The sequence below is a fragment of the Colias croceus genome, chromosome 4, assembly GCF_905220415.1.
Source record: "Colias croceus chromosome 4, ilColCroc2.1".
NCBI lineage: Eukaryota > Metazoa > Arthropoda > Insecta > Lepidoptera > Pieridae > Colias > Colias croceus.
This window is the reverse complement of record NC_059540.1, coordinates 8651040-8665955: the sequence shown is the minus strand read 5'-3', so window position 1 is coordinate 8665955 and position 14916 is coordinate 8651040. Positions and strand designations below refer to the sequence as shown.

The following is a 14916-nucleotide window of genomic DNA, read 5'->3' as shown; positions in this document are numbered from 1 at the left end:
GTATTTAATATTGCAGCTAATACAAGCCCAGTAATAAACACATAGTACGTTATAAAGTCCGTTTCAATTTAATTACCTACATTGAAGTCTAGACTATGTTCAGTTCACCAGTTTACTGTCACTAATAGGTGATAATGTTTTAGACGTAATGCATAAATACAAATTGATTTTGTTTATCTTTCTCTCAATGCTGATCTATACCTAACTATAAACAATAACTACATAGGTACTTAGTATATAGCAATCAAAGCATATAGACTTATAAGGAATATATTACGTTAAGTGGGTAGTGGGTAAAATTTTCGAGTAAATCGAGGAAACCAATGAATAAATTGTACCCTTTCATGCAAAATGGGTCAGGGTTAAGTTACAAAAGCTAGTACAGTTATCAGTTCGTAGACTTACACCGTTGCATTTTCAGAAGGGGCCGAACTAACCTTTTTAACAACATTTGTGTAGTGAAATTGAAATAAATTAACTGTGCATTAAAACCCTATTAGCCACCAAGTCTTTTATGCAAACGATTTTTTATAGATTAGAATCCTCATTCGCTTCTGACATAAACGCGGTGTGATCACAACTGTCACAACTCTCTTTTACATAAACAGTCATATTACTAAGTTCAACAAACGATAACAACTTTGTTATTTTTTGATAAAATGATGACTTCCACTGATTTAAAAATCATAATTTTGTAATGTCCATTCTGCAATGTTTAAGCTTTAATTATAAGTATTTGTACTATTTATATATTTGAAATTTTATATTATTTAGAGCTATGAAAATCCGGCCCTAGCAAGTGCATTATGCGCAGACAATGATTTGCTTTATGCACAGTCTGGAGGCCGAAACTGCATATAGATTGCACTGTTTTTATCATGATTTGTCGGCCAACAGGTCAAATGTATGCATAATATATTTTATTGATGCATAAATTCGTTATATCACTCTCAATTATACGTAACTTTTTATATAAAGAAAACATCTCTCGGGTTCTTGCTTATTGAATACGTAAGTGCTAACCTTTAATCGTCATCGATTCGACATTAAAAGGTAATTCGTTAAAGATATGATGTAAACCATGTTGAAGAGGTTTTTAATAAGTATCGATTGAATTTCCTTAATAAACGACATCCAGTACCGAAGGTAGAGTAAAATATAGAATTATAGAGCATGGTGATTTTGTCGACGAGAATATTGTTGCTCGTACTTTTCCTATGTTTGTAATTGTTTGTGATCGTGCCTGTAGGTGTAAATCAAATATGTTTAGCACCAGCTAACATATAATGCTCAGTTTGCACAGCTTCTTATATGCCAGTGCATTTATAACGTGAATTATTTTCACGTTTATGTAAAACGAACCACTGGGAATTTATATTTGTAAATAAGCAAAATTCAATTATGAAGCAATTAAACTAATGGTTACTTATGTATAAGGTGGTATAAGTTTAATTATACGTCATTGTATCAAAAGTGAAAATGACGTCAACAACATTCTGTTTTATTCATTAGATATCATAATTATTAATTACTCAGGTACTATGTTAATAACCAAACCTGTTCTGTAAAATATTGGTGCACCGGTAGAAGTGATATGTTTTTTACATTTTACATTTTATATTTGCTCTTTTTTCTGTGGCGGTTCTTATAAAATCTTAAGATTTAATAAAAATCAGAATCAATGAGAGACGCTATTAATGTTTATTCCAATACATGGGCATGAAGCCTATGCGTACATATGTAGGTTGTTTTATTTGTCGTCATATAGACACAAAACTAAACTGGATTAATTAGTTAGTTGTAGGTATATATTTTAGTTTCTATACAGCACAACGTGTCATTTATAATTTTATAATATAAAATTTACAATTACTTGTATATAAAACTAGAATATATTTACATATTTATTTGAATATATAAAGCGGTAGTGACTCATTACTGAAAATAATGTAAGACAATAACAGCAAATAAGTTTCTCTCGATTGTTTCATTCAACTTGCTTAAAACACATGTTAAACGTCACTCTATTTTATATGAATAAGTGAATATCGATGAACAATATATTTTCCGAAAAACTCTATTTATCAATAGAACGCCTTTACCGAAGTATTTAAATTGGCCTCATGACGTCGGACAAACCCGCGCAAATGGTTTTGCTGTATTGTTGACACAGCTGCAAGAAATCCAACGGATGGGTTACCTATATCCAAATTTTTAAACAAATTATTATTTCCATGACTCAATTGTTAAATAAAATTTGTAGCTTAATAGATATCTTTGACCTATCCAATGAACCTAATATGAATAATATTAGGGTTTATTAAACTTTGTTAGTTAATTATTATTGATTAAATTTTATATTAGAAACACATTTTTGAGTTTGTACATAGTTTAAGTAAATAATATTTAGTATAGTTACTGGACAGATTGTTTTTTTTTGATATGAATAAAAACACGAATTGTTTGACGTATTAAAACATAAGTTCATAGAAAATTGCGTAGACCGGATATAGTAAACATTACTAACTATACAGTTTCCAGTATTTAATGAATCAAGTTTCATACAGACGTCATTCAAATGCAATACATATATTAAACTAGTAGGTATTTTACCCCAAATGGATCAAGATCAATGTTTTACATTATAAAATATAATAAAAGCGTGTTACATTTCTCTAAATATGTACTTATTTATACATACAACAATATAATAAGATTCTTTGAATATTTATTATTTACTTCTATGCTATTGCCACGAGATATGACAGTGAGTAAAATTTTCATGATGACTGACATATCATAGTGGGTAAAATTTTCATGAGGCTTACTCTACAAAATATTTTTTCAAATCAGCCCATTCTTACTGAGTATAGTTTGACCAAACAAACTAACAAACTCTTCAGCTTTATAATATGAGTATAGATGTGACACGTTATTAGTTCTTTGGGGCCGGCGCGGCGTATGGTCCTTACTCCTTACACATCACAATAGTGACAATAGCCCGTAGCGTTCATATATTCCGTGACGGAATGCTCGACAAGTCAATATTTTGGACACTAATTGTTTTAAAGCATTTTGCGATGACATCTGTGAATGACACACTTAATTATGGAATATAAATTTTTACGAATAACGAATGAGCTCAATGTAAGAGCTCGTTAAATTATAATTTAAGGTACCAATTTTAAACGGGTTTTTTTACTGTACCTAATAAGTACGTAAATGTTAGTGTCGTAAATTCATCCATTTTATTTGTAATTATTTTAATGTAATTCAAATGAACAATAATAAAGGAAATAGTTTGATCGCTTAATTACTCTTTCTCAGATATCTAGATAATTGCACCGCACTTACACAGCCGTACCATCTGTAAGTAGGTGCCCTTTCAGTTTGAGGATAATCAGCGACTCCTTGTAGGCGTCGACGATTCGGGGTCAATTGTTATATCGGCAAGCGGAAGCAGACATTAGCGAATACAAATTATAAGCGAAGTGTAATCCAAAGCGGAACTCGTACACCATGTCTTTAGCGCCTACAATTTGAGGACGAGCGCGGCGTCACAGCAAATGCATTAAAATGTTAACAACGATCGCATACATGCATAAACGCAGTGTTTCTCTTGAGGCTGAATAATAAACAATAGTCTTTATATTGTGAATCACGTAAAATCACTTAACCACATAATGACGGCATTCGTGCAATTAATTAAAACGCCTTGCTCTATGTGATACGTACATTCCTGTATGTATTTTTCTATGAGAAACTCAATACTACAGAAACAATAGTGGAATGTATTTTGTATTCGATAAATTCGATGCAACCCAGGAAGCGTGAAAATAATTCAACAAGGTACGTGTGCCAAATTTTACGAGTAACATAGTTGGTTGATAAGAATCATAATTATTTTACGATCAAAATTCACAATATGTACATGACGGAAGGGGAAATGACGTTATTCATCCTTATTTACTCAATAAAAAAACGACTTTAATATACATTTAAGATTAGATACTAATGCGCACCCTACATTGTATGTTAAATAAGAACAAATGCGAATCGTTAGCGACGTCATAGCATACAGAGTTTCGTAAATAGGGTCTGCAGCAATAACTGGTATGCAATCACATACCTACCACACGCCTTAGCCTAGTTAAAAAATTTAATTCTGATGTTTAAAAAATACCTTACAACCGGCCTTATATTTTTACGACTTTTGAATGCCTGGTCTTGTTTACGTAATTGGAAATGTCACAAGGATAAAGAAAATAATAACTATAACTGCAGTCAACCGCACATTCATTTAACGGTGTAAAAGACAAAGGTGGCGGCTTTATAGTTTTATAATATATTTGTTGTTCACCTCGCCCCAGCACACGGACGAGATTCTAAAATATTATCAAGGCTCTATAAAACCGGTATCAAAGACCAACGAAACTGAACTATTATATCATTCAATTATTATTTTATAATGTTATTATATTTGCAATACAAACAATGTGTCTATTTGTTATCGATTCCGTGTTCGCTTCAAGTAAGGATGGAATAAATTCGACTACTACGTATGCAACAGGAAAATTTTTGAAAAACCATTCGAAATTTATAAATTGAATAAAAATGCGACATATTTTTTATTTATGCGACCGTTGAAAAATATGTTCATCATTTAAATATTAAAAACCTTACCAAAATAAAGAGTAAAAATTGTCAAGATATTTTATAAAATAACACAAAACATATACATATATATCTAAAACTTGTTTTTAATTGTGGAAAATAATGATATTACATGGATTGCATATCATAGGAGTTGACACGGGATCGTATGTGATATGTAGTGACTAGTGACCACACAAAGCCATGTTTCCTTTTGAGTTGTTCGCAGTTGATCGTCTCGTTACGAAATAAGGCGCATCTACAAGGCTACTCCGTGCGTCACATTTCACATTATTCAAAAATGTTTCGACATTTTCAGTTTAAATTTATTGTTTGAGCACCTACAAAAGTATAAATATTTATTTGAACCTACTACCAGCCCAACATTTTGTGGAAATATAATTTTTTGTCCCTCATATCACGTTGAAGAATAAGAAGCACATTGATAGATATCGCATTGACGTATTTATATAAATTATATTTTCATATGTTAAGGCTGCACTAACAAATAAGAAGACGTAACTTTATACTTATGTTTTTGCATTAAATATAATATCTAAAATACATACCTAAATAAAATTTATCATTTACATAATATGAGTATTCACAACTTTGAAGCAATTAGCCATTACTATGACGGTACCGTAAATTTTGAAAGAGTATTATAATATAATACTTCTGGTAATTTAACGCGTGAACAAACTTTATAGCTTATGTAGTTTCACGGTACGATATGTAGTTAGTAAGACAAAAATTCGCCCTAAGCTATGTTAAGATGGTCATCTTCGTTTTGTTGACATCATACCTTTCTTTACCATAGGACATACAATTTATACACGATATCGTCAGATTACCAAGATTATCTATTAGTTATGGTATTATTATGTAAATTGCACGATACATGAACATGTAACAATTTTTGTTGTTGTTATTCGTTAGTATTAGTTGGTAATTCAGTGGTATAATGTCCAGATCCCCGCATGTGTTTTATAGTATTGTGTAACACCATCTCGCCATGTCCTTTAGTCATAAGTAGTATTATATTCTGTGTGGTATTGCACAACAAGCTATGGGCGGCGCCGACAGAACCATAATGGGTCACAACTCACATTATTATGCACCTCATTCGCTTCGTTACCGTTTTAATCAACTTTGAGCAAACACTAATTAATTATTCAGTAGCGCTTGTTCAAATACATATATACTTACATGGTAAATGAGAAAAATAAGATTGTAGAAGTGCCGATGGGGGTTATAAATTATCAATGGATGAAGCAAATTAAACATTAATATAATTCACTATGCTGTCTAAGTATATTTTGAAATAGTCGAAATAGTTTTTAAAATAATGATTATCCATTAAATTTTGTTTTAAATTAATCATACGAAATCAAAATGTATGTCGACTGTTCGGTTATTTCAATTACGTCAATTTTTTCCAATGTTGTATGCTAGGTACATACAACATTGGAAAAAATTAGGTACTAGGTACTACCTACCTAATGTCCTAACTTAATAATAGCATTTTAATTTAAATACCAGATAGTTTTTTCAGTTACAGAACGCTTAAAGTTCAAATAAACATTTACCTACGACAGAATTAAAACTTAAATTCCAATGAATGTTCAATATGTTAATAAGCCAATAAACTGGAGACTAATCATGACGTCAATAGTGACCCGCTTGCGTCTTAAAAAATATATATATATATAATATTAAATAATTAAATTGTTTTCGATAATATCATCATAACATATATTTTAAAGCTTTAGTAACGTGCTGTATAGATTAAACAAGTCGAAAAGCAGATATAGAGGTGGTCGTTTAATGAGTTAATGACCCAAATTAGTGCATCCGGCCGTCTGTACCCTGAGACCGACTGCGGGGGCTGCCCACGCTTGCGTGCGCTTAAACAAGCTATCCCGACAATGTTTAGATCCAAGCTATCCCGATTATGTTAACAAATGTTTAAAAACTTTTTCGTGTTTTATAGTTTAGCAGATAACTACATTCCATTGAATGAAATACAGTATTGTTATCAAAGGAATCGTAAAAAAATATTTGTTTTTTAAGTTGCATTTAGAATATCTATTTTCCACGATTTCTATGGTAACCGATCTTAAAAAGGTGCGTATATGCGTAAGCCAAAAGTTTAATTTCTGCGAAGTTGATTATAGTCACTTAATCCTTTAAGTTCAAATATTACAGTGATATAACGAGACTTGAATCCATACTATGAGTCAATAACGGAAACGAGATTATTAAATAAACACTGGTTTTTAATGTGTAATAGTTCTTATTATTAAAGAATAGCAATTTAATGAATATATCAGAGAATAGGATATAGAAACCGTCTGCTCTAAGACAATTTGTTTTATTCTAAATCATTGTGTGTCAGTTTCCCAGTTCCCTCATACCTACTTAAAGATTTAGCGAGAGTCAAAATGCAGAATAAAGAGGAACGTCAAAGATAAGGACCCAAGAAAACCTTGACAACAGTCATCAGTACAACTGTAGGTACAATATATCCTCTCCCTTTGCCATTGCATTCAAATTAATAATTATGGCATGTTCAGAGACTGACTCCAAGTGTAGGCGCATAAATATCTTCGGGTTAAAGGTGCCAACAAGGAAGCTAGCTGAATGATTTGTGATTATTTCCGCTTGTATTATCCAATGTGACGTAAAAGGTTCTCATTGCATTTAAATAAACAACACGATAATTCATTTAAATGCACCCGGGAAGTATTCAATAAAACAACTGTAAAAGGAGATGAAACTGAGCATTATTCTTCGGAAACTTATTTGAGTAATTTCAATTGTAAATTCACTTGAAAAACAAAATACTCCATGTTTTCAATTGTGTTCCTAATTAATATTCTTTTTTTCGAACATACATAGATAATTGAATCTTAAGGAATCATCTACACGTTTCGCCTGTAACTACTGCGATAATAATTATCTTGACTATGTTTTTATAAAGGCCAGGACATATTTTTTTGAGTCATTACCTAATACAAATAATTTATATTTATTTAACATCACGTGTTCCATAATTTATTTTACGCACGTTTAAAAATAAGATCACGGTCAATAGTAGGTGAATTTATTTGTATATTTAAGTCGTTTGAACTTTGAAGGTACAGATTAAACAATAATTAATTAGTTAATTACCCATTTATGAAATACAGACATGAGGACCAACGAAAATAGAATACAATAGGTACCAATGACCTTAATAAATCTTTATAACTTCATATAACATGTATATATGAAGGGAAATCGCAAAAAAAATAAACTCAAGCGAACGGAATAGAAAAAGTCACGGAGCAGTGAAAATCCGTCCTTAATGGTCGGTTAGTGCCACAGACAAAAAATAATAATTTAAATTTATCACAAAGCTACATTGCAATGTCTTGCAAAAATCTTAATAGTCTTACTTTTATTAAGAGCATAATATTTGATACAGATGACTCTCAAGCCGGTAGCAATAAAATACTGTTCATTACGTATATAAATATAATGAACTAATAATAAAGTATTTTAATTTATTTTATGATATGACGTTTATCGGTTTTATTATTATATGAGTTTAAATATGAGTTTCGGTTGAGGAAAAAATATAACAACAATCAATCCAGATAAACTTTATTTATATGTTGAACTATATTTCAAATTGGAATATGTAAGCTATTACAATGCCATTTTCAATCAAAATCAAAAGTTTTATTATATTTATTTTATTATGGTGGAAACTGAATATCTTTATTTCTATTCTACAAAACAATAAAAAAAAATAAACACGTGGAACTATACGTACTTGAATACCTATCTAAAATAATAATAAAAGGAGTTCTGAAACGTAACATTTATGCTTAAATTAGTAGGTATCATAGGTTATCTAATGTTTAAAATAACATTGAGACAAGATGAGTCTATTTTAGTTTAAGAGAATCCGTTATCATCACGCGTCAAATAATCGCACGACTATATTATTGTTATTGCATTACGTAATATACTCGCATGTTTACAAAAGCTCATTAAATTTTAGTTATTTTTTCTTCTTTCCTTCATTTCAAGCGAAGTTAACGTCATAACTCATAGTTAAATGCATATTTGCTTAAAAAGAAGTTAGAAAAAAAAACAATAACGTGAAGTTTTACATTAATTACATATATTCTACAAGATACACACCAAATGCATTGAAATATTATTTAATAATTCTGGCACTTTTATATGTATATTATTATTAACGACACATAAAAATGAAAAATCCTCTTCCCAAAAAGACACTCTACCGTCTCTAGCACAATGAAATTATCGACTATTCCTTGCTTAGACATTTTAGCATTGGTCGTTTACGACTTATTCTACATACTTCTGATAAAATTAAAGATCTATTGTATTGCAATCATGATGGGAAATCCAGCAACCATTAGTACATCTGTCGTGAGAACAAAGAGATATTTATGCGTCAGTCGCGCACAGAGAAAGTGGAACGAATGTTAATTTTTCTTTGTATTTAAAGGTGACAGCGAAGAAGAGATAAATTCGCTTTTAACTGAAGATGATTCACGGTTTTAAAAAGTTAATAGTGAAGAAAATTAATCAAGGGAGGTTGTGCACATATGTTTTAGTCAGCGTCGACTGTCGAATCGTCTACCAGGAGCGAGTATATAACTTCAAATGATATTCTAAAATTTAGTTCAGTTCAACTTTTGAGCTTTTCCCGTCGTTCAAGTGGTCATATTTTGAGAATGTTGAACAACCTAGGTGTTGTCACCATTCAGCTACTAATTCTATAGTGTAGTAGCCCGGTTTATCTCCTTTAAAAATAACAAGTCTATAAAACTGACCTATCAGTCAAATGTTTTTCTTTAATCATAGTATTTTTCTCATCGCCATTGTATGGGAAGTGTGTGAAACGCCCAAAATTAAGATAACGCCAATTAAATGACGTACTCAATGTCACTTCTATGTGCGAAAATGTATTATAATTATTCAGACGTACAAGGATAAATACACTTTACTAAGTTTTTGATAAGTAAAGTAGTTTGACTATAAATTTTGGACTCTTACAGTATATAGGAGATAATACAGTAATCAACATGACGCTTCCAAAAGAACCTCATATATAAACTAGGTATTTTCCAATTAATTTATTAGTACACTAGCTTCCGCCCGCGACTCCGTCCGCGCGGATGTCGGTCTTCGCGTGGATGGTTTATTTCTCCATTTTGAGTAGGTAACTACCTCTGATAATAATATCTTATAAATATCTATTGGACCCAATTCCCAAATACGGCTAGGCCTATAATAATACGCAACGTGTGTTCGCGGTTCTACGGAACAACATCTATGGATAAAACTGAAAAATTAAGATTAATTTTTTTCTACGTATTTTTCCAGGATAAAAAGTATCCTATTTTACGTCCAGGATAATAAGGTATAATTATACCAAGTTTCATCGAAATCGAACCGCTAGTTTTCACGTGATGCCTTCACATACAGACAGACAGACAGACAGACAAAATTTTTTTTAATCACATATTTGGGTATGGTATTGATCCAGTAACACCCCCTGCTATTTATTTTTTCAATATTTTCAATGTACAGAATTGACCCTTCTACAGATTTATTATATGTATAGATACAGGTACAATCTTACATAAAAAGTAACGATCCTACTGGTTTATCAATGGAATATCAGTTAAACAAACGGACTTAAATTTGCTTGAAAACGTAGCTAGCTTCATTTAATTTCACTTGTCGACCTTGCGGATAAAGTATACGTATCTTCTGTATAATTAAGTTTATAAATACCTTTAGCTGTTAAGTCCTGCATTATTTTTAAAAATTTCATACAAATATTAAGAATAATTTACTATATATCTACATGATTCACAGTACCACCAGTATGCTAATAGCTTTTCTATTCTTCAACATTTTTTGCAAATGATAATATTTAATGTGATGAATGATGATATTAACGAAAAAAATTATATTTATATATTATATTCGTTTGTTCATTTTTCTTATAATACATTAAACCACAAGAACGAAAAATAAAAACTATAGATTGTGTACGGATTTATTCCTATGCAGAAACATGTTTTGTTACAAATTTATCAGTTTAAGCGTTATTCTTTATTAATTTTAATAGCTAAATAGCTAATAGCTATGTTGCATGTATTAGCCAGATGTTACTCGTGTAATACGAGCTTACCATCCATGTAAGTGATACATAATAACCTCGATCTATATACCTAGAAGTATATTGTTGTATGTAACAAACGCCATTGTAATATAAACCTTTAAGTTATGTGTCATTATTATCCCACGCAGTCGAGGAGATTAATCATCATTCTATCTTCTTCTCGCATATAAACTATAGTAATAAAAATGTACATAGCTACATTATTAAATTATACGTATTATTAAACAGTCATACTCGAATAATGAGTTGGGTTTGATGCCTTTATATTCAATATTCATAAAATAATATAAATAGCAAAAGTCGAGATCAGTTTCTTCTGCATGAAAGCCGGTAATTGAAATAATTTTTAATATTTGTACAAAATTTTAGCAGCTGTTGAAAGGATGTTTCCAGAGATAAAAACATCAAACTATCTGACTCACTCGTCAAGTTCACTGATATGGTATTTAAAACAAATGGTATAAAAACATGCATATTTAATAGTGTGTGTTATGTATTAGCAGATATATCTTTTTATACGGACAATATGAGATTCATCCACAGATCAGAGAATAGCGCGAATAATTTAACTACAAGCGAGTAAGCTACAAACCATTGCAGGTACTCGCTTATTTCAGTGCTCTACTAACTTGGCTGCAAAAAATTAAAAGAATATCCTGTAGCTAATTAAAGTGAATACGTTTTGAGAAAATAATATCAAGAGCCTATTTTAATTAATTATTTTACTCCATAAGATTAAATTCCAATAGTTCTAGAACTCTACATTTCTTTTGTATAGTTTTTATAATAGTGTTAAATGAAAATATTGTTATAATTTATTATATGAAAAAGCTAAAAACAACGAAGATATGAATGAACCTGGATGTCTTAGATATATTGTAATAAATTCACATTTGATTCACATATTTAGATAACTCTATTTCTAGTGTATACGTTTAAAGGCACGATTTATATCTTGCACACTTTAAAACAAAGATATAAGTCCTTTATATGCAAGGAGATCGTAGTTCTCAACATGCAAAGCATCATTAAGGTAAATATAGAGTAATACTATTGAGCGCTACCTACATCAAGTTAAATAAGGTCACTCAAGGAACCTTCTTAAGGTCATGTCCGAATTCTACACAAGAAAACAAGACGAAATAACACCAATGTTTCGTACATTCCGACTGCTTATATACCTATTATAAAGAGTTGAAAAACAAGATTGAATATCTTATATAGTTCCTCCTGATTATGAATACTACAAAGAAACCGTGATATTTGAATAGGGTATAATTTATACGGAGGTGACTGAACTGCGGATAAATTATAATACATCAAGCACCACGTCCCGAATCCTAAGAACCTTTAAGCAATGCAAATAGTGCAATTCGTAGGAGATGAAAACATTTCCGCTTACTTTATCTTTAGACGTGAATCTCTTCAAGTCTAATAACTTTTGGTACTGCCGCAACGCTCGCATGTACAGTCTGACGGGCAGGTCTGTGGGAAGCGACATGGACTCCGCGCCCCGGGAGGCGACCCCCGTGCCGCTCATTGTATCCGTCACACACACAAACACAATATATCCATATGCACGGCACGGCGAATACTTCACAAATTAACGTGCTAATCGCGCGTCCGAAGTGAACGTCGGTTCCACGCAACACTGACGTACATTGCGCCCCGCGCATGCGTTCGGCCCGACTTGCAAAAAGGAAACTCTATAACTAGTATCCGCGCTCGGCTGACTTTCCCTGCTCCGCCTGCGACAGCCAGGCCACCGACCTGACCCGCTTTTACTATAAATAACTAAATACTATGTACATCGGACGTCGAAACCAGAACACGAGTCATGTGGGCAGAGCTTTCGCCTTGAAAAGCACGCATATTGACTGTAGTGAATTAAATCGATATTATTTTAATTCACAAATTATTTATTGCATGCTATAGGTAACCTATCCAAAGTTTTTGAAAAAAAATATTATGTATGTACACAAAGTAAGAGTGAAAATTTTAAATTAATTATTTTGGTCTAGCAACTTCATTTAAAAAGTTTGGTTTGTTGTTTGAATAAAATGATAACTTTTATAATTCTGTAATTATTTGTTGTATTTATTTTGAAACGTAGCAGTACTGAATTATGAAAGCATTTTTGTAATAATAATTGAGAATATTATCTGATACACATGGCTTGTTCGTGCGATATCGAATAAACGCAACAACGCAACGGAAGTTGGAGATAAGCTGTATGCACGATATAGATAAGCCATGGACGTGTTACATTCATTAGTGGACCTCTACGTAATATCACATTGTTATAGGAACTTCAATAATATGCTAATAAGTAATTAATAGCGCGGATAAAACAATTTAAATAATGAAACAACTAATAAACATTTTTAATATTACCGTCTTTTTTTAAATCTTGATGAAAACACTGGCATGAAAATTAGGTAGGTAATGTTATTTTTTCATGTATTCTTCTGCGTTTAGGTAGTAAAAACTAACAAGTAGGTACCTGTAGTCATTATGAAAACGCATTATTTTGAACAATTCAATGGGTGCCTTTGTTAGAAAGTTTATTACATGCCTAGGCGATATGTACCTACGATCGTCTAGGAAAAAATAGCAAACATACAAAGGGATTTGCGTCATATCAATTATAGATTACAATTACCTATTGTTTTGAATTAGTACCAGAAGATGCCGGAAGGTACTGCAGAAGTTGCGTAATTCTAAATGAAGAAAATTAAGTCAAACAAGAAATTAAGTCACCTATGAGTATAATAGTGCAATGACAGCTAGTTAATTATACAAATGTCATGTAAAATGGGGTACTTCATTGAAAAATATACTCTTTTACTTTTAGTAAATTCAAATTCTAGAATTAATTAAAATAGCATAGTAAATATGTTGTTGTATATAAAATTTCTAAGCAATGAAATATTGTAATATGAAATTGTTTAGTTTTTATTACCAACTAATATTTTTAAGTGGGTACTATTAAAATTTAAAATATGCCAGCATAAAATTAATGTGATTCATGAATGACGTCTGTAAAAGTACCTAGGTATCACATAAACAGTGTTATAAAACTTTTTTACTGACTCACAAATACTAATATATTTTAGGTATAGGTTATTTGAAAAATCACGATTACTAAGAAAAAAATTAATTTAATATTATATTAAAAATAAAAGGATTAAGTCATGTATATCACATGTAATCAATAGCATTTAAACGGTAATCGAAAATCATATAAATATGTACATAGTTACTTGATTCCTATTTTCTCTACATAGGTAATTACAAAATTTTAATGAGTCACGTAGCGACTCAAAGCGAAAAATCGTCATTCTATGTCAAGGGCAAGCAAAACAATAATAATATTTACAATGCAAATAATAAAATGAGATCTCGATGTTTTGTACATGGGTAAACAATTGGTTAACCGATTTATTATAGACTTTAATTAAAATTCTGGTCGTCGATTCTAAAGAATTCGCAATATTTATATATGCGAGGCAAGTTCCTATTTACCCTCGAATACAGAGTATGTTATAAAAACTAAACGTGGCATACAAACTAGAATATTATGATGATTTTACTCACTAATAATCCAAGCTCTCTTGTCAACATAACCTCTCTTCTTGTCCATCCAACAAAGCTAAGGCAGAACGTATTTTTTATGCGGTGAACATACAGTTTTTAATATTATAACACTATTCAACGTATTTTTTTCAATTCACGTATTATTATAATTTTATTCTAGAGTCGAAACACAAAGAGCATGTTTGTAACGCGTCGTTTTCTCTACCGGCTGCAAGCGTCCCGCACCCTTCTTCCCGTTGGGTTGCCAACAAACGTAAAAAATCCGGTCGGTCAATTTATTCGTATTACCGGTTCATAGAAAGTACTAGAACAAACACTAGAACTATATGTATATTTTGAAGGTTTCTACAAATAATTCTCGTTTCGCGTAAATATCAAAATATGTAGTATGTATTTTCGAGACCAAACAGTACCCATATTAATCCCTTATACCAACCGAAATCTTGTTT

At 31.1% G+C, this 14916-nt stretch overlaps 1 protein-coding gene across 3 annotated transcripts in view; it reads right to left on the bottom strand.

Annotated features, from left to right (window-relative positions):
* Positions 1 to 14916, bottom strand: part of LOC123691073 (inositol-trisphosphate 3-kinase homolog) — a 55650-nt gene that overhangs the window by 2820 nt on the left and 37914 nt on the right. Inside the window, exon 1 of one of the 3 annotated variants that reach the window (XM_045635299.1) lies at positions 14468 to 14638. The exons of 1 other annotated variant lie outside the window; for it this stretch is intronic. In XM_045635299.1, coding sequence (XP_045491255.1) covers positions 14468 to 14494 — 27 coding nt within the window. In that variant the 5' untranslated portion in view covers positions 14495 to 14638. Of the gene's footprint in view, positions 1 to 12272; positions 12542 to 14467; positions 14639 to 14916 lie in introns of those variants that run through there. One more of the 3 variants, XM_045635297.1, reaches the window with a different exon arrangement.